We start from the raw sequence: 23,774 nt of genomic DNA, 5'->3' as shown, positions 1-23,774 counted from the left end.
ATCCTCTTGACCACTTTGGTGTGTGCGTAGAACCAACATTTGAGGGCACTAGAGGCTAGAACCTATGTACTGAAGTTCTATCTGTCCCATGTATTGCAATGGATGGTCCAGTCAGCTGGACATTGCCACACTGTCTATCCTTTGTGGAAAAGTTTTGATCACATCCATCAGACAGTGGTCAGCACAGAACGTCTGGCAGACACTCAGGGACAAAGACAGTGCAGGGTAGTTCTCTGTACCGACTGTCCAGGTGGAATGCCTCATGCTAATACTCACTAATAAGCACCAGGACTTGGCCTGGCTGGCAGTGACAGGAGCCCTCCCAGTCAGATCTTTCCTGTATGTCAGAAATATCACCCACAATACATGTACTTGAGACAATTGTGGTGGAGTAGGTACAGTCGCCCACTTCTGTGAAGAGGGAAGCAAGGGCACCATGGATCGTCCAGTATTGACGGTGCTGTCGAAGTCACCAGCCAGAGTGACTGGCCCAGACCTCGCTGGAAGACAGCTAGCTTCTTGTTCCACATGGGCAAGTTGTACACATTGATTAGTCAGAGTGGGTTGTCGTGCTACGTTCGAACCACCACAAGTAGATACTCTCCAACTGCCTCCTTAACGTCGGTGATTACAAATTTGCATTCCCACAGTAGAATACCAAGACTGGAGAGCAACAATCATTCCCCTCCAATCATACTGACAACCATGAAGCCACCATCATGACCACCTCTGATAGTTCCTGTGGCAAGGCAGGTCACACTCCTGTATGAACGTCACATCTGCCGTGACTGTGGCAAGATACTGCAAGGCACTTACACATCACATAGTACATTTAACCTTGTGTACATTAAGAGTTGCTATTATAATCTCCATTGTGGCCCCTTGGAGTCTCCAGCTCGCAAACCTTACTGTCCAGTGACAATCAGCCTATCAAAGCTCCCCTCTTTATTGAACTGTAGCATTGTTTTCCAGCTCAGGTACAGGAAGTGATCTTCCTCTGGGACTCCTCAGGTGAAGCAGGTGGTATGTCTGGAGGTAGATCAGTCTGTACTCCGGCTTCTGTGTCTTCTGGATGACGTATTCTCCTGGAGCTAGGATGAAGGGGGGGGGGATGTGTAGGCAACAGCCTCTACGCAGCTCCTGATATCCCAGAGCTGGGGGTGTGTCCATGGCCACAGCCACTGCATTGGACCCAGTCTCCCGAGCAGAAAAGGTATAGGTTGACAGTCTCTGCATCGTCTCACTGAGCTGGCAGGCTGACTAGAGGGGTGATGGTGGGGGAACTGCCACTGCGCAGCTTCCTTTCTTCCCGAACAAGGGTTCACTGAGTGCTTTACATCCCTCGACCAAGCTTTCCTATAACCCATTGTCCTCCTTTCAAACCCCTTTGTCTTTGCTCTTCCTTTGTCTTCGTCAGACACTCGCGTGAGCTTCGTCCCTGGACAATGAGAGTTTGCTAGCTTCTGTTTATGCCTTCATCCATTTCTTCCCACTGTTGGTTGCCAGTTTCTTTTGTGGGCTTTTTGGGGTTTCTTTTGTTTCTTGACAGCCTGTCACTTATCCTGTTCAGCACCCTCCTCCATTGATCCTGCCTCTAAGGTATTTGTGGGGAGAGAGGTGGAAGAGTGGCCTCCAGCCTCAGGGCTGGGGTATAGGGGTTGGAAATGGATGTGCTTGAGGTCTTCTCACTGCCCCAAGTCTAGGTCTCTACCCAGGTCGCTGGGACAGTCGAGGTTAAGAGGTTGCTGACCTCACTAGAGGTGGTAAATGGCTATTTCCCCTCATTGCCTGTGCATAGATGGCGGTACGTTTTGGGCAAGCTCAGTAGAGATGGTTTGCTTCTCCACACTAGTTGCAGCACTTGCTCTATGCAATCCTTAATCTGTGGCTTACATGCTTGCAGAGGACTGCACTGAATTGGGCCACATGCCTAGGTTTCTTGTAGTTGTTGCACACCCTTGCCTCACCAGCATAGTCCAAGTACCCACAGATCTCTCCAATGGCGAACAGAAGGTGGGGTGGATGATTGGCTCTTTATTCTCAACTCTCATTTCACGTTCACTTGCCTCTTCCGGCCCAGGAAGTGAGCACATCCATGAGTGGCACATGGGTTGAACATGTGCACTGTTATTACTCGTTCCTTCTGCATTGAAAGGGTGAAGAGTGGCTGAGAAAGTGAAGCCATGTCCCCTTTCTCCTGGAAGTCTGGAAGCATTCTCTGCCATCCCGTCAGGGCCTTGAAGGTTACATCAAAGTGGCTGTTATGTGCCATATCTTGGATCCACATGTCCTTCACCTCAAATTTGCAACTGTCCATCAACACTTTCTTGCAAAGAGTTCCCAAAAGAAAGGGTTCCCCTCGATCATGTGCTTCATTGCTATCCCAACAGTGTTGGGGATTCTTTATCTGTCCAGGGATTTCATTGTCTTGGCCACCTTTTTGAGTCTGGTGGAGGGGGGCTTACTGCTAGAAACGATTAGTCTGCCAATCAGCATATATCAGCCTTTGTGTCAGCAGGCAAGCTCACACCAGACAATCTCTTCTGCTCCAATGGTCCTCCTAGTGTACCTTCCTCTTCTTTCCTCTTCCTTCTTGATGCTCACATTCAAACTTTGTGACAAGCTGAAATGGAGAGGCAGCATCTACCACTGGGCAGCACTGCTGCGCTTCTATTCGGAGGACACACTACCTGCCAATCAAGGTCAGAAACTCACACCAAGCCATCAAGGTGACCCTCACAATTGGCCCAGGTGAATCACCTTGGTTTACCCCTGCTGAGCCCCTGCACTTGGCCTTAAGCCATTGGACACAGCCACCAATGGAGCCCATACTAGCCATATGATTGCACCTACCCCCCCCCAGCTTTGCCCCCAGAACCATAAAAGGACCATGTGTTCCTTTATTCTGTCTCTTTGGACTCCTCGTGGATTGTGAGTATCACCTTTCATACTGGGTTGGGGTGAGTCCCGAGGCTAAGTAGCAAGAGCCGTGCCTATACTGACCAAGGGGTGGGGGGCACGTACGATCGCCTAGAGCGTGTGCGTTGAATCTGTCTGTTACTGTAACTCTTATAGTTTTGTCAGTTATACTTCGTTGTTCCGAACTGTATATTATTCCCCCTGTGTACTGTGTGTGTGTGTTTAAAGGTCTACTTGATAAACCAACCCCACTGCTTCCTCTTTTATTCCCAAAATAAAAGTTTGTTTTGTACCCTCCCCTCGGTCTGGTTCTTAACCTGTGGGACCCACACGAACCCAAACAACACAAGCACACCCATGACTTTTCCCTTTTGATTATAAATGAGAATACATTTTTTTCACAACTCTCACCATAAATTTTGTGAGCCTTTCATTCTACGTTTAATTTAAATTTACAGGGTTTGTACTTGTCATGCCAGAAGCATTTGATGTTTAGGGTGTATACCCACCATATACAGAATGCCAATAGTGCCAAAGGCTTGGATGGGTTGGAATTTGTCAAGTGTTCAGCATTGTTTTATTAATCAGAATGTAGATAGCTTGGCTAGAAAGGGGGCAATGCTCGACTACATCTTGGGAAACAAGGGCAGAAATTAAAGTGTCACTAGAGAAGCAGTTTAGGACCATAAATTATTATTTTAAAATAGGTATGAATTTTTTAAAAATTTAGATGTAACAGACCCTTCCAACCCACTGGCCCGTATCACCCAAATACCCCAATTAACCTAATCCCAGCAAATTTTGAAGTGTGGGAGGAAATTGGAACACCCAGAGGAAACCCATACAGCCACAGAGAGAATGTACAAACTCCTTACAGACAGCGCCGAATTCGAACCTGGGGCCCCAGCACTGTAATAATGCAGTGCTGGCCTCTATGCTAACTGTGCCATCTCAAAGGATAAGAATAATCCACAAGTTAAAGCTCTAAAGTAAGGCAAAACCAGCATTGATGCTATTAGACCAGAATGTGCAGACATTGATTGCGAGATCCAATTGTGAGGCGCTGATCAAGGGAAAGGAGACATACAAGGTATTGGTATAGGCAGCTGGGATTCAGTGAATTCTTTAAATCCCATTCAAAGTAAGGGAAAGACAAGAAAGGAGAGCCTCTGCAATAAAAATAACAAATCCTCTCCAGGTGGTCATAGCTACCCAGTTGCAACACACAGAACAACAAAAATTACATTACAGGTGGCAGCTGTGAAGTTCAAGAGAATTCTTAAAGGATTTTAAGGGATGTAGGAATATCCTTGAGGTAAGTCGTGGGGAAGAAAGAGAGATACGTTAAGGGAGAATCCTGAGAGATTTTTACATATATTAAATGCAAAGAGTAACAAGGGAGAGTAAGACAACAGGAATAGTTATCAAAGATTACAATAGAATCTTATCATGGTGTATGTGGGCCAGGGAAAGGGACATAGGACCCTACCGAGTTGTGGACCATAGCAGCAGACCAACATGGGGCTCAAGAGCCAGAGGGCTCACAGCTGGGTGCAGGGGATTAGCTTGTGTGAACCACGTATAAACATCAAGATTCATGAGGGTTCTGATACCAAGGAGGGCCTTGGGCACTGACAGCTTCTTAATCGCATTGGGTTCTTGGAACCAGTGGCCCAGGGTAACTTGGATGCCTCAAGTTTGGGTATACCACACTGGAATGGACATAGGGCCAGGTGGTTACAAAGATTGTAGGAGGGCAGGAGAAACCATAGTCACTCAATGTCTCCAAGGGACTCCCTCCTTTTGCTTCTCTACCACGTTTTAATAGAGGCACTGGACTAGTGCAATGTCTGTATTCCTTTTGTGTATTTTGGGTACATGACAATGAAGGAATCTTGAATGTTGAACTTCTTCACTTTTATAATACCAGCCTTAAACTTACTTATACTCTGTAACAATCTGCTCAAAATCATTGAGAACTACATCCAGATCAGTGACATCATTTGATGACCTCTTAAAACCTTCACGGCACCAGATCTTCAAAGGTAAAGGCCCAACTTCTGAAAGACAAAATAATTAAAAATTGATGCCCAATTATTCTAAAATGTTTTCTAAATGAACACATTCTTCTCAAGGATTTCCAATAGTTATACTTCCTCCCTACTACGTTAATGACTTGGATGGTAATGTAGTTAGTACAGTAAGTTGGCAATCTAGTGGACAATGATGGGAGCCATCTAAGATTATAACAGACTTAGAATATAGAGCATGACAGCATAGTGTAGGCCCTTTGGCCCATAATGTTGTGCTGACCTATATAAACCCTCTCAACAATCTAAATCTTTGTTACCTTACACCATAACCCTCTAATTTCCTTAACAGTATTTTAAATGTCCATATTGTACCAGCCTCCATCACATTCCAATGCACTCTAGGCATCCATTATCCCTGATGTCTCCCCTAAACCTTCCACCCCTCACCTTAAACAGATGTTCTCTGCTATATACTACTGTCACCTCTGAAAAAAGGTGTTGGGTATTTACTTGATATATGCCTCTCATAATCTTGCAGACCTCTATTAAGACACTTTCAATCTTCTGCTCAAAAGAGAAAAAAACTCTAGCTCTGTTAACCTTGCCTCATAAGATACATTCTCCAATACCTGCAACATTCTGGTAAACCTTCGCTGCACCTTCTGCAAAGCTTTCTCATTCTTCCTGTAATGAGGCAACCAGGATCCTGATGACTGGGAAAGTGGGTCAAGAAATGGTATATGGAATTGAACTCTGACAAGCCTAAGGTGTTGAACTTTGTTAAGTTAAACCAAGTCAGGACTTTACACGGTGAATGAAAGGTCATGGGAACTGTTGTAGAACAAAGAGACTTGGGGGTTTTCCTTCATCAGTCAGGACATTGAGGTACATGAGAGGGATGACATGTTACATGTCTCCAGAATACTGGTAAAACCGTACTTGGGGTTCTGTACGTAGTTTTGATTACCCAAACTAGTAAGCCAGAATTATAAGAAACAGCTGAGACTTTCCTCCCGGAAGCATCAGAAGACATGAGGCACCTTCTCCACAAAGAGGGTGGTTAGTATATGGAATGAGTTGCCAGTCAAAGTGTTCTAAGCAGAGACAACTGTAACATTTGCAAGACATTTAGATTGGTACATAGTTAGGAATGAGAGAGAGAGAGAGAGAGAGAGAGAGAGAGCAAACAGAGGAAAATTGGTCTAGCTTGGTCCACATAGAACTCTATGACTCTAATATACAGACTTTAAGAAGGATTGGCCATGGAATATGATGCAATTTTCAATTTCCAATCATGGTGGCAAAACGATTAAAACAAAAATCAAATCAAATCTAAAGATAATTCAGGCAAAGACTAGTGAGTGAAAATTTATGCTTAGCCTGCAGAATGCATCTGTAGGATTAGTTTAATATACATGGATGATATAGTAAAGGATATAGAAACAAATTTAAACTATTGGGATTAGCTCTAATAAAAGGAAACTAAATACTACAATTTGTAAAGGAAACACTTCAGCAGTAAATTTCAAAATTATAAGAATTTTTTTTATGTTAAGGCAAAGTGAACCCAAATTATTCTAGTTTGCTTATTTCAATGCAAAATCAAGTTGCACAAAAAGGAAAAGTAAAGGAAATTAAAATCAGGATAATGAAAATAGACATGGTTAGTCTATTAAATACTATTTACTGGATCTAAATATTTTAGTCCATTGTTATTTGGTAATTCTGCACTGAATACATTTTAAGCTGGAACATCTTTTCTTAGATGTGATGCACAGAACTGAATGTGCTACGTCAGACATGGAATAACCAGAACTTTATGCAATTGGAACACAACTTCCCTACCTCCAAAATCTAAGATGTAAATGAAACAGAAGGATATGCTGATAGGGTGAAGGTGGGATGAAATTCATTTGGAACACAATCATCAACTAAATGGCTTGGTTTTGTGCTGTGAATGTCCATGTGTGAAGGAAATTATAGTACCAAAGTATGAACATCAACATATTGAGAAGTGAAAAATCAAAAAGGTACAGATGCCGAAATCTAAAATAAAAACAAAAAATGCTGGAAATACTCTACAAGATCAGGCTATATCCATGGGACAAGAAATAGAACTAACATTACAGCTTGAAGACTTTTTTTTAATTTAAAATGTTAATTCCCAGTGTGGTCTGACTTGCAAGGTATTTCCAGCATATTCGGTTCTTAATAACTATGACTGAGAGTGTAGATGCCCAGCCTAATGAAATGGGAGGGAGGGGGAAGGACAAAATCTGGTAGGTGATAGGTGGAAACCGAAGAGGAAAAAAAGGTCGATAAAGCCAGATGGGGAGGTAGAAGGGAAGGCTGGAAGATGATAATTGGAACCAGTAAAGGGCCAGTCTCATACTTATTTTTCACCACCATTTTGAGGAGAAACTTATGGTAAGTATTTGCATTTCAAGTCAGTTCCAAATTATGGCTGTGAACAGAACCATCAAGCCCAATCTATTCTTAATGGGGGAATATTTATGATCTAAATCACTCCATCAGAAAAGTGATAATTATACAATCACTATTTCCTTTAACTAATTGTTTAATTCAGTGCATTTATTCGTATCCTTACCTGGAGAGGCAGATCCCAATGAAGATGAATTTGGAGAGGAATGAGGTCTAAATGACGTCCTGACTAAGGACTTCTTTTTCTTCCATCCAGAGGTTTTATCTTCATTTCTTTGAGAAGTTTCCTGTTGATTTTCAATAAATTATTAATTTCCTGGTAAAGCATCGAAACAACATCTTGCATTTATATAGCAAATTTAATAGAGTTAACAAAAGATCTCAGTAACAGCTGAACCAAGGCAAGAACAGGTAGAATAAAAAAGAATCCTAGTGACATAACATGGAATGTGAACTCAAACACAGCCTTTTCTTTTAAATTCTCAATTTTTGTCAACATTTCTCCTTGTCCAAAAATGATAACTTCCCTGCTGAAGTACAAAGTCACAGGGAACAATATGCACTTGAAAATCGCCAAGAATCAAATCATTTGTCATGAGTCTGTTTGCACTACTTCAACCTCAAGGCTGGCCAAAATGTTGGCCATTCCGTCATGTGCCTCCAAGTCCTCCGTAACCTCATTCTTTACAATCAACTCCAACATCTACCCAACCACTGACGTTTGGATAACGGGCCTATAATTTCCTTTCTGCTGCCTCATTCCTTTCTTGAATATTGGGGTGGCATTTGCAATTTTCCAGTCGTCCGGGACCATGCCAGATTCTATAAATTCCTGAAAGATTATTACCAATGCCTCCACAAACTCTACCATTTCCTTTTTCGGGATCCACAGCTGCAATCCATCTGTTTCCGGGAGACTTATTCACCCCTACACCATTCAGCTTCCTGAGCAACTTCTCCCTTAACCATATAACCATATAACCACTTACACAGTACTCCAAATTTGGCCTCACCAATGCCTTGTACAATTTCATCATAACCTCCCTACTCTTGAATTCAATATTCCGATTTATGAAGGCCAACATTCCAAATGGCTTCTTCACCACACCATCTACCTGAGTATCAGCCTTGAGGGTACTATTTACCATCACTCCTAAATCCCTGTGTTGCTCTGCACATCTCAATAGCCTACCATTTAATGCATATGACCTATTTAGATTTGCCTTTCCGAAATGTAACACCTCATACTTATCTGTATTAAATTCCATTAGCCATTTCTCAGCCCACACCTCCAGCCTTCCAAAATCACCTTTTAATGTACGGTAATCTTCCTCATTGTCCACAACACCACCAATCTTTGTATCATCTGCAAACTTTCTTATCCAATTCTCCACCCTTACATCCAGATCGTTAATATATATAACAAACAATAGTGGACCCAGGACCGATCCCTGAGGAACTCCACTAGTCACCGGCCTCCAATTGGACAAACAATTTTCTACCACTACTAGCTGACACCTCCCATCCAACCATTGCTGAATCCATTTCACTACCTCCTTATTTATACCTAATGCCTCCACCTTTTTTCCTAACCTCCTGTGGGGAACTTTGTCAAAAGCTTTACTAAAGTCTAAATAGACAACATCCACAGCTTTCCCTTCATCAACCTTGAAATAGTGACTGTACTCACTTCCCTTCCCTTATACGCTTCGACATCTGGCACATTGCTAGTGATGCAAAATACTCATTTAGTTCCTCTGCCATCCCCTTGTCTCTCATTATTATTTCTCTTGCGTCATTTACTAGTGGTCCTATATCTACTCCCACCTCTTTTATTCTTTATATAATTGAAGCAGCTTTTTGTATCCTCTGATATTTGCTACCTACTTTCATACGAACTTTTTCATCTTGAGTGTTTTAGTTACCTAATTTTTTTAAAAACTTCCCTATCCTTATCTTCCCACTAATCTAGGTAAAGGTTTCATTATTGCCACATAATACTGCATTTAGAATGTAACATATATGAGATTCTTTAACTTTTATCTACTGTAAGGCAGGCAGAGAGTCACCACTTTGACCACAATCCCTCACAGAAACCAACAGCACCTTGTGTTCCTAGGTAGTCTCCCCTCCAAGTATTGACCAGACCTGAGCCTGCTTAGTTTCTGAGATGAGACAATCTCAGGTGTATTCATGCTATTAGGCTTCTGTGTTTCCTTGAATGCTTTCACGTTGGCTTTGACTTCCCTAGTCAGCCGCTGTAGTGACATTTTTCTATTTGAATATTTCCTCTTTTTTGTATGTATTTATCTTGCATTTTCTCCATTTCTTGCAGAAACTCCATCCATTGCTGCTCTGCCATCTTCTCTACTAGTGCCCCCTTCCTATTTTCTTTGGCCAGTTCCTCCCTCATGTCACTGTTATTCCCTTTACCTCACTTAAATACCAACACATCTGCTATAGGTAAATCCAAATTATTCATTACTAGTTTTGACTTCATTGTAAAATAAAGCCATTACAAATTTGCATTCGGCTCTGCAGTAAGTTGTTTAAGGACCTCTTTACGTTTTAAAAAAAAAGGATTTCCAATCTTTATAACAAGCTATGGAGAAAAATTGTTACATTAATAGAAGAGAAATAACAGAATAAGCAGATAAAATGTGGGGAAAAAAACCATAAAATATGAGTAAACTGAATAAATTAAGTTGCTTTATAAAGTAAAGTCCCTGATATCTAGAATTCAAGCAACTGGCCAAAAAAACTCAAGGAAACTAAATAAAAAAAATAAATAAAAAGAAAATAATAGGTAAAATGTAAGTTTAAAATTGGTACGCCTGGCCATTAGTTCGCCAATCAACCACTTGTGTGGCAAAGCGACATCTGCAGGTGGAACAGGTTAGAAGGTGGATCCATGTTGCAAGATAAAGGAAAGAAGTTCCATAAAAAAGATGAATATGGAGGCACAGTGTTCTTTTTCAAATGTCTGGCTAAGCAAATTCAAGATTTGTCATAGTATCTGTATAGAAGACTTGTCTGATCAGCAGACCATTAGGCAGTGGATAAGTTTTTAGTAAGAGTAAATCTCAAGCAACCGGAAAATGCTCTTATACATCATCTACCAATCCTCATAGGTGTTGGATATTTTTTGTTTTACTGTTTCAATCTGTAAATTTGGGTCATTGCTCACCCTGCAATTTTCCGATTTCAGCAAAGCTTCACATGACATACTTAAAAATAATGTACTCCGTCAGACTTCAAAGACAAGCAAAAGCTAATTTTATAAATTAAACCATTACAAATATATTCATTATAATTAAATATTGTACACATGCTAAATGGAATGAATCGAAACAAGCTACATTGGTCATATTTAAGTGTTAAATGTCATATCAAAACATAAAAGGCCAACATAAAACCTTTTATCCAGAATTCCAAACACTGGTGCTTTTTTTAGGTAGATGACATTGCACAAAAGTAACATTAATTTTCCCCCCCCTCCCCTGCCCCCACTCCCCTGTGGGCGCCCTCTCTTACCTTCAGTAGAAAGATGACTTTCGGCTCCGAGCACCCAGTGGGAGAGAAGTCGGCAGCGGCTGGCTCAATGTGGGAGCAATGGCTTCTTCTTTACCCATAATCCCCCACACAGCTGGAACCACTCTGGTGCTGACAGAAGGATTATGGGTAACAAAGACGCCCATTGCTGAATCCATGGTGTTTTGAGTCCAGAAAAATGTCTGGGCTTGTCAGGGTCACCACTGTGGGGGTGTGAGCAGTAGAAGAAACACAACCACCACGTTGAGGGTCGTTAACGACTGATTTTATTCAAATTCAGATGCCCCTTTAAGGGCAGCATGAGCTCAGTCACCTGGTACATTGTGACATCATCATCACTGCCCAGGGTGGGGGCTGGAAGGGATGCTGGAGTCAGAAAGAAACCTCTGACGACGCCATTTCCCCATGGCTGCCCCGCCACGTGGTGATACAAGCGGGGCCGGTTCGCCATGAGGATGTGCGCCGCCACAATAGGTCTATAAGAAGAAGGCTGTGAAAGATTTTTTCCTTTTTTTTTGGAATAACTGTTATTAATGCTGTTTTAAAGGATTCTGGTAAATCATGTACCTCTTTCATTTGATCTAATACAGAAATTAATAATTCCTTAAATTCTTTATAAAACTCTGGGGGCGGGAAACCATCTTGGCCCGGCACTTTATTGTTTTGTAATGACTTCAAAATCTCATCAACCTCTATCTCAGAAAAATTAGATAACTCTAATTGTTCAGCTTGTTTAACATAGGTAATTTAACCGGTTGTAAATATTCCTCTTTTTTTTCTATCTTTCAGAGATTCTGAATGATATAGTTTTTTTTTAATTCTTAAAATTGTCAATTATTTCATGCGTCTTGTAAGTGACTTGACCAGTTTCTTTCTTTGTTGCAATTATTGATCTGGAAACTTGTTCAGTTTTTAACTACCATGCTAATACTTTATGAGCTCTTTCACCTAATTCATAATCCTTCTGTCATGTTTGCATTATATCCCTTTCTACCCTATAGGTTGGTAGTGTATTAAATCTCAATTTCTTTGATTCCAATAATCTTCTTTTTCATATGTAATTCCTTCTCTAATTTCAATATTTCTTTTTCCAACTGGTCTACCTCTTTCATATGTTCTTTCTTTATTTTTGAAGTATGACCTATTATTTGACCTCTTAAATATGCCTTCATAGTGTCCCATTTTATAAACTTATTCGTTACTGAGTTACCATTGTTACAGATCCTTCATTCCTCTCCTACTCCTCCCATATAACCATATAACCATTTACAGCACGGAAACAGGCCATGTCGGCCCTTCAAGTCCATACCGGTTCACTTGAACAACTCCACTAGCTCCTCCGCAAACTCCTGAGGAAGTAGAGGCTTTCTTCATGATGTCATTCATGTGATCTAATTTTCCACACTCCTCTCCCATACAAGAGTGTGTCAAATGCCTTACTAAAGTTGATGTAGACAATCTATTTGGTCACCTCTTCAAAATATTTTTATCAGTTTCATCAATCTTGGGTTTCAAACACTTAATTGTAGAATTTGTTTTTCCAATTCAGAAATGAAAATCAAACTCATTTGAGAACAATAAATGGTTTAATTTCAATTATTTTAATTAATTTCAAGATGCTCAGTCAAAAATGTCTGTAAAACAATTTCCCAATTGTTGTCATACTAAAAAAAATTAATAGGTTATCCAAGATCAGGACAATCCTACAAACAAAATTTTAATCCAAATAATGCTTAGTTCAACATTCACATCAAACTACTTTGATCAGTCTTGGTTTACACATGTCACTTATGGGAACAGACCCATGGTTTAAAATATTGTCTCCATATATATATCTATATATATAGATATATATATAGATATATATATATCTATATATATAGATATATATATATATATAAAACAAACCATAATATGACACTGACCAGAAAATTTGTTCTTTAAAGAAAAATATTAAGCAGGATGCCAAGAAAGGTGTTCGCCCTAAATTTTTTTGCTACCTCTTCTGACATTTATCCCAGTAGATCACGTCGGTATGGGGAGTGGGGTTCCATTCTCATAATATTAACAACATATTTCATAATGGAAAAAGAAAAGAAAGAAAATAGAATAAAGATAGAACCCCCCCTCCCCCAATGTTGATATAGTGTCGTTAAAGCCTTGATCTATTCAGGTTGTGGTCAGAACCACACCAGCACTCATGACTCCGCAGCAATTAGCCCTATACTCCCAATTAGCTCACTCGAAATGCAGTTCAGTCTCCTGTTGCATTATGTCTATACATTCTTAGTCATTTATGATTCTTTTAATTATATATAGACCACTTATAGAATCCTTCCCCCTCTTGAACTCTCTCAAATTTTTTTTTCCTCTCTTATATTAACAAATGAAACCATTCAGTGATATTTTTCATTCAAGTGTCACCCACTGCAAGTCTCTATCTTTCAGGCAATGAATCCGCAAAAACCTTTGCCTCATTAGGCTCCATAAAAAACCTGTTCTTCCCATTTGGAACAAACCTTCAAAACTGCCAGATACCGTAAGACAAAGGCATAACCTTTCTTCCATACACATTTTTAACTTCACTGAATTCTTTCCGCAACAAATCAAAGCTTATATCAGAGTAAAAGAAAATCTTGTTTCCATTATAAATCAATGGTGACTGTCCTTCTTTTGCTTGTTTCACCGCCAGTTCCAAGATCTTCATAATGAAGAAATTTAACTAGTATTAGACGAGGTCTCTGATCTGCTTGTGGCTTCGGCTGTAGTGCTCTAGGAGCTCTCTCAATCTCAATGTCTCCATGAAATTCAGTTACCCCCAAAGATTGTGGAATCCAACGCTGTAAATACTTGTTAATTTCTTGACCTTCATCACCTTCTTTAAGTCCAACAATCTTTGTTATTCCTTCTACTAAAATTTTCTAAAATGTCAATTTTTTGCATTAATTGATCTTTTGTTGCTGCCGCTTCAGCTTCTATTTTCTTCATCTGTTCCTTAATGCCTTGAATCTCAAATTCATTCCCTTTAATTTTTTCTTCCACAACTTCAAATTTTTTTGTCCACTTGCTTCTTTGTAAAATTTTTATTTTCAGCTATACTCTGCCCATTTTTTTTTTAACTTCTTCCGTTAATAATATGAATGATTGCTGGAAATTCTCCTTATAATTTTTCATCTCAGCTGCAGATATACAGGATTCTTCCATTTTCCCCATCTTTTTACCCATAGTTCCTTGTTCAAAACGTACTTCTTGTTCAGTTGTCCTAAATTACTTGAAACCAAGCAGAGTTCCCTGGAAATTATACAGATTTTGAATGGGTTTATCAGATTAGTTCTACAATATTTGACCAAAGGAGGGAGACTGAACATCAAACTAAAAATAAAATGCAAGTAAACATCTAATTACTTGTTAATCTTTTGGTTCAGATGGCTGCATCATTGGATCCCACCCTCCCATAAACACCTTATCTGTTCCATATTGAGCTCTGTGATAGCCAGAAAACAGCACATTGTTTAAAAAAAAATTCTTTATTCATGGAATGGATTCTTGTTCTCTCTACAGTGGTTAAATTTAGAACTCATGCCTTTCTAAGGCCTCCCCAAAGTCTTGCCTGGCTTCCCACAGACAGGTTGTATGTTTTGATTATTTCTTCTTTTGTGAGTTTTCCATCTTTGTTTTCATCAGATTCATGTGCCAGATGGGAGGCTTCGGCCTCAGCATTAGTCATAGTTGCTGGCAGGATCTAATCTTTGGTTTCATCCTTGCCCATTTTACTATCTTTATTCTGGTCTCTGAACTATTCACACTCAGCTTTCACCACTCAAGCTCATGCAGTATACATATCATCAATATACTCCTCCAGATCAATGAAGCCATCTCCATTTTTATCAACATCTTCCATGGTTTCCAACACAATAATCTCCTCATCCTCTGGATGCAGGAAACAGTGAACTCCTCCTTCATATCATACAAGTCACCATTCTGATCAGCCTTTTTAAAATGGCTGCTCATCTCTCAACATCATTTGTTTGTAGTTGTAGTCTAGATCATGACCCTTCAATTGATAATCGACATCCTCGTAAATCCAACGCTTTTGACAATGTTTAATCCATTTCTCAAGTTCCTCCTCTACAGCAAACCCATCCTGTTTCCATCAATTTTATCTACAATTTTTTCAAGCCTTTCTTTTCTGTCCTCAGGAGTAAGCTGGTCAAACGTCTTTGCTTCTTCAGCTCCAAGGAAAGCATCATGGTCTTCAGTGAATTGGGATTTACTGGTAGTGTTGTTGGGCTGATGGCTGGCCCCTCCTCTTGAATCCACCCCCACCTGCTCGCATATAACCCTGGTTTCCAGCCTAAACCCAAAACCCTTCTGAAGACTACTGTGAGACCCTATCCTTAGTTATAAACTAATAAAAACATTTCTTCTCCCTCCAGTTGTGAGAGCTTTTATTCATGCTACAATTTTATTAGCTTATTCCCTAATGATGGAAATGCTACTCAAGCCAGGTATGCTACTGATAGACCCTCTGTCCCCCGATGTAGCCAAGGAGTTAACATACTGGATAGACCACTTCCAGGCCTACCTGAACACTACCAGAGACGTCTTCCACAACGATGAACTCTGGAGGTTTGCACGCATTTCGAGGGTAGAAACAAAATGATATGCAGTCATCAGGGACTGCTCTACAAATGACGTTGCTATCGAGGCGTTGAAGGCTAGGTACCTGAAGTCACAAAATGAGGTACTAGCAAAGCACTGACTTGTTCTACGTCGCCAGTGGCCAGGAGAGACCATCGATGACTACCTGCTGGATCTGTAGAGGCTTGCCAAGAAGTGCAGGTACGAAGTGGCTACAGGCTGCGTTTGTGAGGAAGAACAGATCTGGGATACTCGAGTCGCGGGGGTCCGCTCAAGGTACATCAGGCAACGAGTGTTCAATTCGGGAAAGAAGGACCTGGCTAGCCAGGTCAAGCTGGCCAAATCGCTGGAACAGGCCAAGTTTGAGAACGACAACCTCGAAGCCAGCGAGCTCGCTCACCCAGGTAACCACTTCCAAGGACTGGCTGCTCCTCCTACCCCTATCTTTACGGCTGCCACTTCCCGTGCTAGGGAGTATTTTTTCTGAAGAGCCAGCATTCCCGATCTCATTGCCTGGCAAAAGACTCAGTGTGTTCCAGCTGTGGCAAGAAAGGGGAGTGGGCGAGGGTTTGTCGCACAAGGGAAAACCCAGGGAAGTCCGCAGCCTCAAGCCGTCTGCCCCGAATTCACCCAAACTCACTTGCTTCGCGACTCGCCGATGGAGAGTGGCAGCGAGGAAACAGCGCGAAAAGGCTTGGTGGCCATCTTGCATGACTCAAATTCAAACTCGGCGCCATCATCGTTAGAGGAAGTAGGAGGACGGCCATCTTGTCGTGCCATGAGGTCGACATCAGCTTACCCATGCAGGGCAACGCAGGATGGTGGGGGCCACTCAAGTGAGGAGGATGGAGTCTCTGGGGACCTAGCCTTGATGGTCCTAAATCAGTACAGACCTCACCAGCTCAGCAACTCCATAGTGACTGTGAAGGTAAATGGCTACTAAATGGCTAATTGACACGGGTTCTACTGAAAGCTTCATATGCTCATGGACTGTGCAAGAATACAACCTGAACATGTATCCTTCTAATTACTGCATATTTCTTGCATCTCATTTGCATTTTACATGTGTTCAACAACATTATATAGTACATCTGTCATTTGAAGGGGGGGGTGGAATTCTGTACATTTCGCTTGTACATACTTGATGAACTGTGTCCGGTGTTGTTGGGTCTGGACTTCTTGTGTGTCACCTTAAAAGCCATGACCTTGTAGTATTCTGGTCCCCTCCCCCCATAACAGTTCGGAACAGAGGGCCCCTAAAATCAGAACCCTCATGCAGCCTCTCCGCACTGAATATTGACCCCACCCCCCCTCCTCTCTTCCCGAATTTGTCCTCAGACTGCAAATGCATTGCTACCAATAGCAGGAGGTACAATAGAGCAGACGGAGATTTTATAAGGTCTGAGACACAACGTCTGGTTGATTAAGGTATCATTGAACCTAGCACCAGCCTGTGGAAAGTGGTAGTGGTAAAACCATATAACAATATAACCACTTACAGCACAGAAAAGGCCAGTTCGGCCCTACTAGTCCATGCCGTAGCAAATCCCCCCCCTCCTAGTCCCACTGACCAGCACCCGGACCATACCCCTCTAGTCCCCTCCTATCCATTAACGATCCAGTCTTTCCTTAAATGTAACCAATGATCCCGCCTCAACCACATCTGCCGGAAGCTCATTCCACATCCCCACCACCCTCTGCGTAAAGAAATTTCCCCTCATGTTCCCCTTATAATTTTCCCCCTTCAATCTTAAACCATGTCCTCTAGTTTGAATCTCCCCCTTTCTTAATTGAAAAAGCCTATCCACATTTACTCTGTCTGTCCCTTTTAAAATCTTAAACACCTCTATCAAGTCCCCTCTCAATCTTCTACGCTCCAGAGAAAAAAGCCCCAGTCTGCACAACCTTTCCCTGTAACTCAGACCTTGAAATCCTGTCAACATTCTCGTGAACCTTCTCTGCACTCTCTCTATTTTGTTTATATCTTTCCTATAATTTGGTGACCAAAACTGTACACAGTACTCCAAATTTGGCCTTACCAATGCCTTGTACAATTTCATCATAACCTCCCTACTCTTGAATTCAATACTCCGATTTATGAAGGCCAACATTCCAAATGCCTTCTTCACCACACCATCTACCTGAGTATCAGCCTTGAGGGTACTATTTACCACAACTCCTAAATCCCTTGGTTGCTCTGCACTCCTCAATTGTCTACCATTCAATGTATATGACCTATTTAAATTTGCCTTTCCAAAATGTAGCACCTCACATTTATCTGTATTAAATTCCATCAGCCATTTCTCAGCCCACACCTCCAGCCTTCCTAAATCACCTTTTAATCTATGGTAATCTTCCTCACTGTCCACAACACCACCAATCTTTGTATCATCTGAAAACTTGCTTATCCAATTCTCCACCCCTACATCCAGATCGTTAATATATATAACAAATAATAGTGGACCCTGGACCGAATCCTGAGGAACTCCACTAGTCACCGGCCTCCAATTGGACAAACAATTTTCTACCACTACTAGCTGACACCTCCCATCCAACCACTGCTGAATCCATTTCACTATCTCTTTATTTATACCTAATGCCTCCACCTTTCTTTCCTAACCTCCTGTGGGGAACTTTGTCAAAAGCTTTATTAAAGTCCAAATAGACAACATCCACAGCTTTCTCTTCATCAACCTTTTTTGTAACCCCCTCGAAGAACTCAATCAGGTTTGTCAAGCATTATCTACCCCTGACAAAACCATGCTGATTACTCCTTATCAATCCCTGTACCTCCAAAAATTTGTAAATAGCATCCCTCAGAACACTTTCCTTCAACTTGCCCACCACAGACGTCAGACTTACAGGCCTATAATTCCCAGGTTTGCATTTGGACCCTTTCTTAAACAGAGGAACCACATGCGCCATCCTCCAATCCTTTGGCACCACCCCCGTGGCCAGTGACATCCTAAATATCTCTGTTAATGGCCCCACTAACTGTCCACTAGCCTCCCTGAGTGTCCTAGGGAATATTTTGTCCGGTCCGGGAGATTTATCCACCTTTATCTTTTTTAACACAGCCATCACTACCTCCTCGGTTATCCTTATATGCTTCATGACCTCCCCACTATTTTTCTTTACTTCAACTGGTTCAACATTTTTTTCCCTAGTGAATACCGAGGCAAAGAAACCATTCAAAATTTCCCCCATTTCCTCAGACTTCTCACTCAGCCTACCCTCGCTATCTACAAGGGGTCCAATTTTATCTCTCACTAATCTTTTACTTTTAATGTACTTATAGAAACCCTTTGGATTTATTTTTACTCTGTCAGCCAAAGCCTCTTCATGCCTTTTTTTGGCCTTTCTAATTTCTTTCTTAAGATTCCTTCTACACTCCTTGTAGTCCTCCTTCCACTTCTCAGCTCCCTGCTCTTTATACCTCTTGTACACCTCCCTTTTTCTCCTAACCATATTTCCAATATTCCTCGAAAACCAAGCCTCCCTATGACTTCCAGCCTTTCCTTTGATCCACACTGGGACATAACTACTCTGTACCCTCAAAATTTCTTTTTTGAATATCCTCCATTTTTCATTAACATCCTTACCTGAAAATATCCTGTCGCACTCAAAACTCCCCAAATCCCTTCTTATTCCTTTGAAATTTGCTCTTTTCCAATCCAGAACCTCAACTTTAGGCCTCTCCTTGCTCTTCCCTAAAACTACCCTAAAACTAACAGAATTATAATCACTAGATCATAGGGAAAAATGGGAAAAACAAGTCCAGGCTAGTAATTGACTATAGCCAAACTATTAACTATTAACACTCCTGGTCTCATAACCCCTCCCTCAAATTTCTGACATGGTGAATGATATTGCGCAGTATCAGGGCTATCACCAGCTGCCAATCTGTTCTGATGACTGTCCATATATGGCATTTGACGCTAACAGTGGTCTCTATCAATTCCGGATTGTCCCTTTCGGTATTACTAACGGGGTTTCTATCTTCCAGAGGCAGATGGACAGAATGGTGGATGAGTATGGGTTGAAGGCTACCTTCCCCTACCTCAATAATGTCACCATCTGTGGCCACACATGGTCTTCTATGACGCCAACCTCCAGAGTTTTCTTCATGCGGCGAAGCCCTGAACCTCACTTATGACTCTGACAAGTGCGTGTTCAGGACTAAACAGCTTGGCTACATGATGGAGAATGGCATTATTGGCCCCAATCCCACTAGGATGTCCCCCCTGTTAGAGCTCCCCATCCCTAGGACCAGAAAGGCCTTGAGGAGATGCCTGGGGCTTTTCTCATATTACGCCAAATGGATCCCTCAATATGCTGATAAGGTTCGCCCTCTCTTAAAAGCCACTAATTTCCTCCTCTCGGCTGAAGTCCAAACCGCTTTGAACTACCTGTTCAAGTCATCCAGGCCCTTCGAGTGGCTCAGTGTTGATTTTAAGGGAGCTCTCCCCTCCACAAACAGGAACACCTTCTTCCTCCCTGTTATTGATTAGTACTCCCGCTTTCCGTTTGCCATTCCACATCCAGTCACATCCACTTTGTCAGTCAAAAAGGCCCTAGACTCCATTTTCACCCTGTTCAGGTATCCCAGCTAAATTCATAGCGACTGGAGCTCATCCTTTATGAGTGACGAGCTACGTCAGTACCTGCTGGTGAGGGGCATCGCGTCCAGCAGGACTACTAGCTACAACCCCCGGGGGAACGAGTAGGTTGAAAAGGAGAAGGCCATGGTCTGGAAGGCTGTCAAACTGGCCCTGAAGTCAAAAGGCCTTCCAGACTCACGGTGGCAGGAAGTCCTCCCCATGACGCTCCATTCCATCGAGTCGCTACTATGTACCACGACCAACGCTACCCATCATGAGCTACTATTCACTTTCGAGAGAAGGTCGGTATCGGGAACTACACTCCAATCTGGCTCACCACTCCTGGTCCAGTCCTTCTCGGGAAGCACATGAGGAGAAGCAAAACTGACCTCCTGGTGGAAAGGGTGAAACTGCTCCACGCCAATCCCACATACGTCTATGTGGAGTACCCGGATGGCAGGGAGGACACGCTCTCCATCAGGAACCTGGCACCCACTGGAACAGAGTGTCAGTTGCCTCAAGTGCCCTGCAAGCCACGGAGCTCATTCTCGCCAGCCCCAGTCAGGAGCTTGGGAGATCCGGTTCAGGAGGAAAGTGCACTCCCCCTGCACCTTTGAGCCAGAGACCCAGCCCGCCTCTCCTCCCTCACAAGGGAACCAGGAGACCCAAGGACCCACGGTGCTAAGGTGCTCCATCAGGACCTCCAGACCCCTGGACCACTTAAATCTGTAAATAACTATATTTTTCAAACATTTTTTTGTCTAAACCCATGTTCTCTGTCTTCATTCACAGACCCTAAATTCTATAGGAAGGGGTGAATGCAGTGAACTGGGATTCACTGGTAGTGTTTTGTGCTGATGGCTGGCCCCGCCTCCCAGATTTGCCCCGATCTGCTCACATAACCATGGCTTCCTGCCTAAACCCAGAACCCTTCTGAAGATTACTGTGAGACCCTAACCTTAGTTATAAGCTAATAAAAGCATTTGTTTTCCTCCAGTCGTGAGAGCTTTTATTCACACTACATGATCATAATCGAAGTTCTCTGCATTATCATGTACCTTGTCACTCAACTCCTTGTTATGGAATGTTTGATCTTTCTTTTCTGTGGGTTTGCTCAGAGCATAAATGCCGCACATGGGTGAGATACAAAACCAGTTTTGTCAAACCTATCATGCCTGTAATCTTTCTCTATGCACTTCTTAGATTGCTTCTGCACTCACTCTCATAGGTCTACTAGAAATACATTTGAGTGCTTTCAATTCCATTTGGCATTTTTCAGCCTAGTTGTCCAGCTGGTCCAGATCCCTCTGCAAGCTTTGAAAGCCTTTCTCGCTGGCAACTACACCTCCAATCATCGTGTCATCTGCAAACTTGCTGACCCATTTTACCATATTATCATCCAAATCATTGATATAGATGACATACAACAATGGACCCCTGAGAGTCACTAGTAGTCACAACTCCAGTCTGAGAGGCAATCTCCACAACAACTCTTTGGCTTCTCCCATAAAGCCAACATTGAATCTAATTTACTACTCACCATGAACACCAAGCAAATGAAGCTTCCTGACTAACCTCCCATGCATGACCTTGCCCAAGGCCATTCCTTCAATTTTCTGATCAACTGTCCAAAAACTATAAGCTTCATTAAATACTACCTACCATGCACAAAGCCATGCTGACTAATCCCCAATTGATCCCAGTCTATCCAAATACTTGTATGTGTATGATCTCTTAGAACACCTTCTAATAACTTTATAACCATCGACTTTAGGCTCACCGGCCTATAATTTCCTGGATTATTTTTAGAGCCTTTTTTTAAACAATGGAACAATATGAGCTATTCTCCAATGCTCACCCATGGCCAATGTCCATTAAATACATCTGCCAGGACCCTGCAATTTCTACACTAGCCTTCCTCAAGGTCCGAAAGAATATCTTTTAAGGGCCTGGGGATTTATCCACCTTTATTCACTTTAAGACAGCAAGGAACTCATCCTCTTTAATCTGTATATGTTCCATAACCTCTTATTTTCAGAGCTTCTGTACCAGTTTCCAGAGCAGCCAAAGATGCAACAAAAATTTAAGATTTCGCCAATCTCCTTTGACTTCATACATAGCCAACCACTCTGATTTACAAGGGGACCAATTTTTGTCCCTTAGTATCCTTTTGCTCTTAATATACCCTTAGGATTTCCTTTCACCTTGTCTACCAAAGCCACCTCATATTTTCTTTTAGACCCACTGATTTCTTTGCTTTTTTCTTGCATTTTTTATACTCCTCAAATATCGCATATACTCCATAATTGCCTATAGTTGCTATACACCTTCTTAACCAGATCTCCAATATCTCTCAGAAATCAAGGTTCCTTCTGCCTGTTAACTTCGCCTTTAATCTTGACAGGAACAGGCAAACTCTGTACCCTCAAAATTTTAACTTTGAAGGCCTCCCACGTATCAAGCACACTCTTGCAAGAAAAAAACCTGTCCCAATCCACACTTTCGAGATCCTTTCTTATTTCCTCAAAATTGGATTTTCTCCCATTTAGAATCTCAACACGAGGACCAGACTTGTCCTCATCCATTATTTTCTTGAAACTAATGATATTGTACTGTGATTGCAAATGAAAGCAAAATCAAAGTATCATTATCTATAGGAGACCTGCACTTACGTTCTTAAAACTATTTTTTTATTATGTTCAATGAAAGGACAGAACAAATCTTAAGGTTAAGGTCCAATAAGCAATTAATTCTCAGATAAAGCTCTAGCTCACCATTTTCTTTCACCTTGCTCAACAGGAAGAACTGTACATCAATCAGAAAACAAGTTCCTTACCATGAAATGCTCTGCATGAAATGAGTCCCTGTTAGAATCTGCTGATGCGCCCAATTGCTTATTTCTTCGTTTTTTTGGCATTGAAATAGATGTCAATGATGTCTCTGTAGCACTTGCAGAAAGAGTCCTCTGCTTAATTCCAGAATTCCCATCACTAGGAATTTTTACTGCATTTGTCTGCAATGGAACGTTCTTCGATAGCTTGGAGACTTTTCTGGCCTGTAAATGCTTTATATTTTTCACCATTACTCTTTTACGCTGTAATTGTAAAACAATTGTTTTTACTCAATGAACCAATGAAAATTAAAGTGAGACTTCAGACATAAATAATCATGATTTAAGTACCTATGCAGCAGCCAACTTCTGAATAACATTCTTTAAAAAAGAAGATGGCTAATGTGCTCAGGACAATTTATATCTTCCAAGTACTCATTCACAGTTGTCTTTATTTATTATTAAAAAGTGTGACAGGGATCAGCCAGGTTTTACTTTTGGAGTTGCGGACAAAGGCAACACTTAAAAAAAAAAATTTGGACAGATACATGGATAGGCTGAAGAGATGAAAATGGGACTAGCTTGGTTGGATTTAAAAAAAAACCATTGCTGAAAGAATCAGCAGGTCAGGCAAAATCAGTGGGAGAAGAATGGTCAACGATTCAGGCCAACCTGTCTTCAAGATGGAAGCTGGGTCAACATGGTCAAATTGGGCCAAGGAGTCTATCTCTATGCTGTAGAACTCTATGATTAAAA

General features: G+C 41.6%; 1 protein-coding gene, 1 long non-coding RNA gene and 1 pseudogene across 11 annotated transcripts in view; 1 reads left to right on the top strand and 2 right to left on the bottom strand.

Annotated features, from left to right (window-relative positions):
* The window catches only part of cenpu (centromere protein U), an 80,625-nt gene that overhangs the window by 18,518 nt on the left and 38,333 nt on the right, over positions 1-23,774 (bottom strand). For all 10 annotated transcript variants that reach the window (XM_069940015.1, XM_069940071.1, XM_069940022.1 and 7 more), the window contains 3 exons: positions 23,025-23,282; positions 7,561-7,681; positions 4,862-4,979 (listed from right to left, as the gene is read on the bottom strand). In XM_069940015.1, the coding sequence (XP_069796116.1) occupies positions 4,862-4,979; positions 7,561-7,681; positions 23,025-23,282 (497 nt within the window). The remainder of the gene's footprint in view (positions 1-4,861; positions 4,980-7,560; positions 7,682-23,024; positions 23,283-23,774) is intronic.
* Positions 11,283-15,377, top strand: LOC138764340 (uncharacterized). Its single transcript, XR_011358125.1, has 2 exons — positions 11,283-11,500; positions 15,146-15,377. It is a non-coding gene; the product is annotated as an uncharacterized lncRNA (long non-coding RNA).
* Positions 14,517-21,324, bottom strand: LOC138764332 (calumenin-like; annotated as a pseudogene).

The sequence above is a fragment of the Narcine bancroftii genome, chromosome 1 (assembly GCF_036971445.1).
Source record: "Narcine bancroftii isolate sNarBan1 chromosome 1, sNarBan1.hap1, whole genome shotgun sequence".
NCBI lineage: Eukaryota > Metazoa > Chordata > Chondrichthyes > Torpediniformes > Narcinidae > Narcine > Narcine bancroftii.
This window is presented reverse-complemented; position numbering and strand designations above follow the sequence as displayed.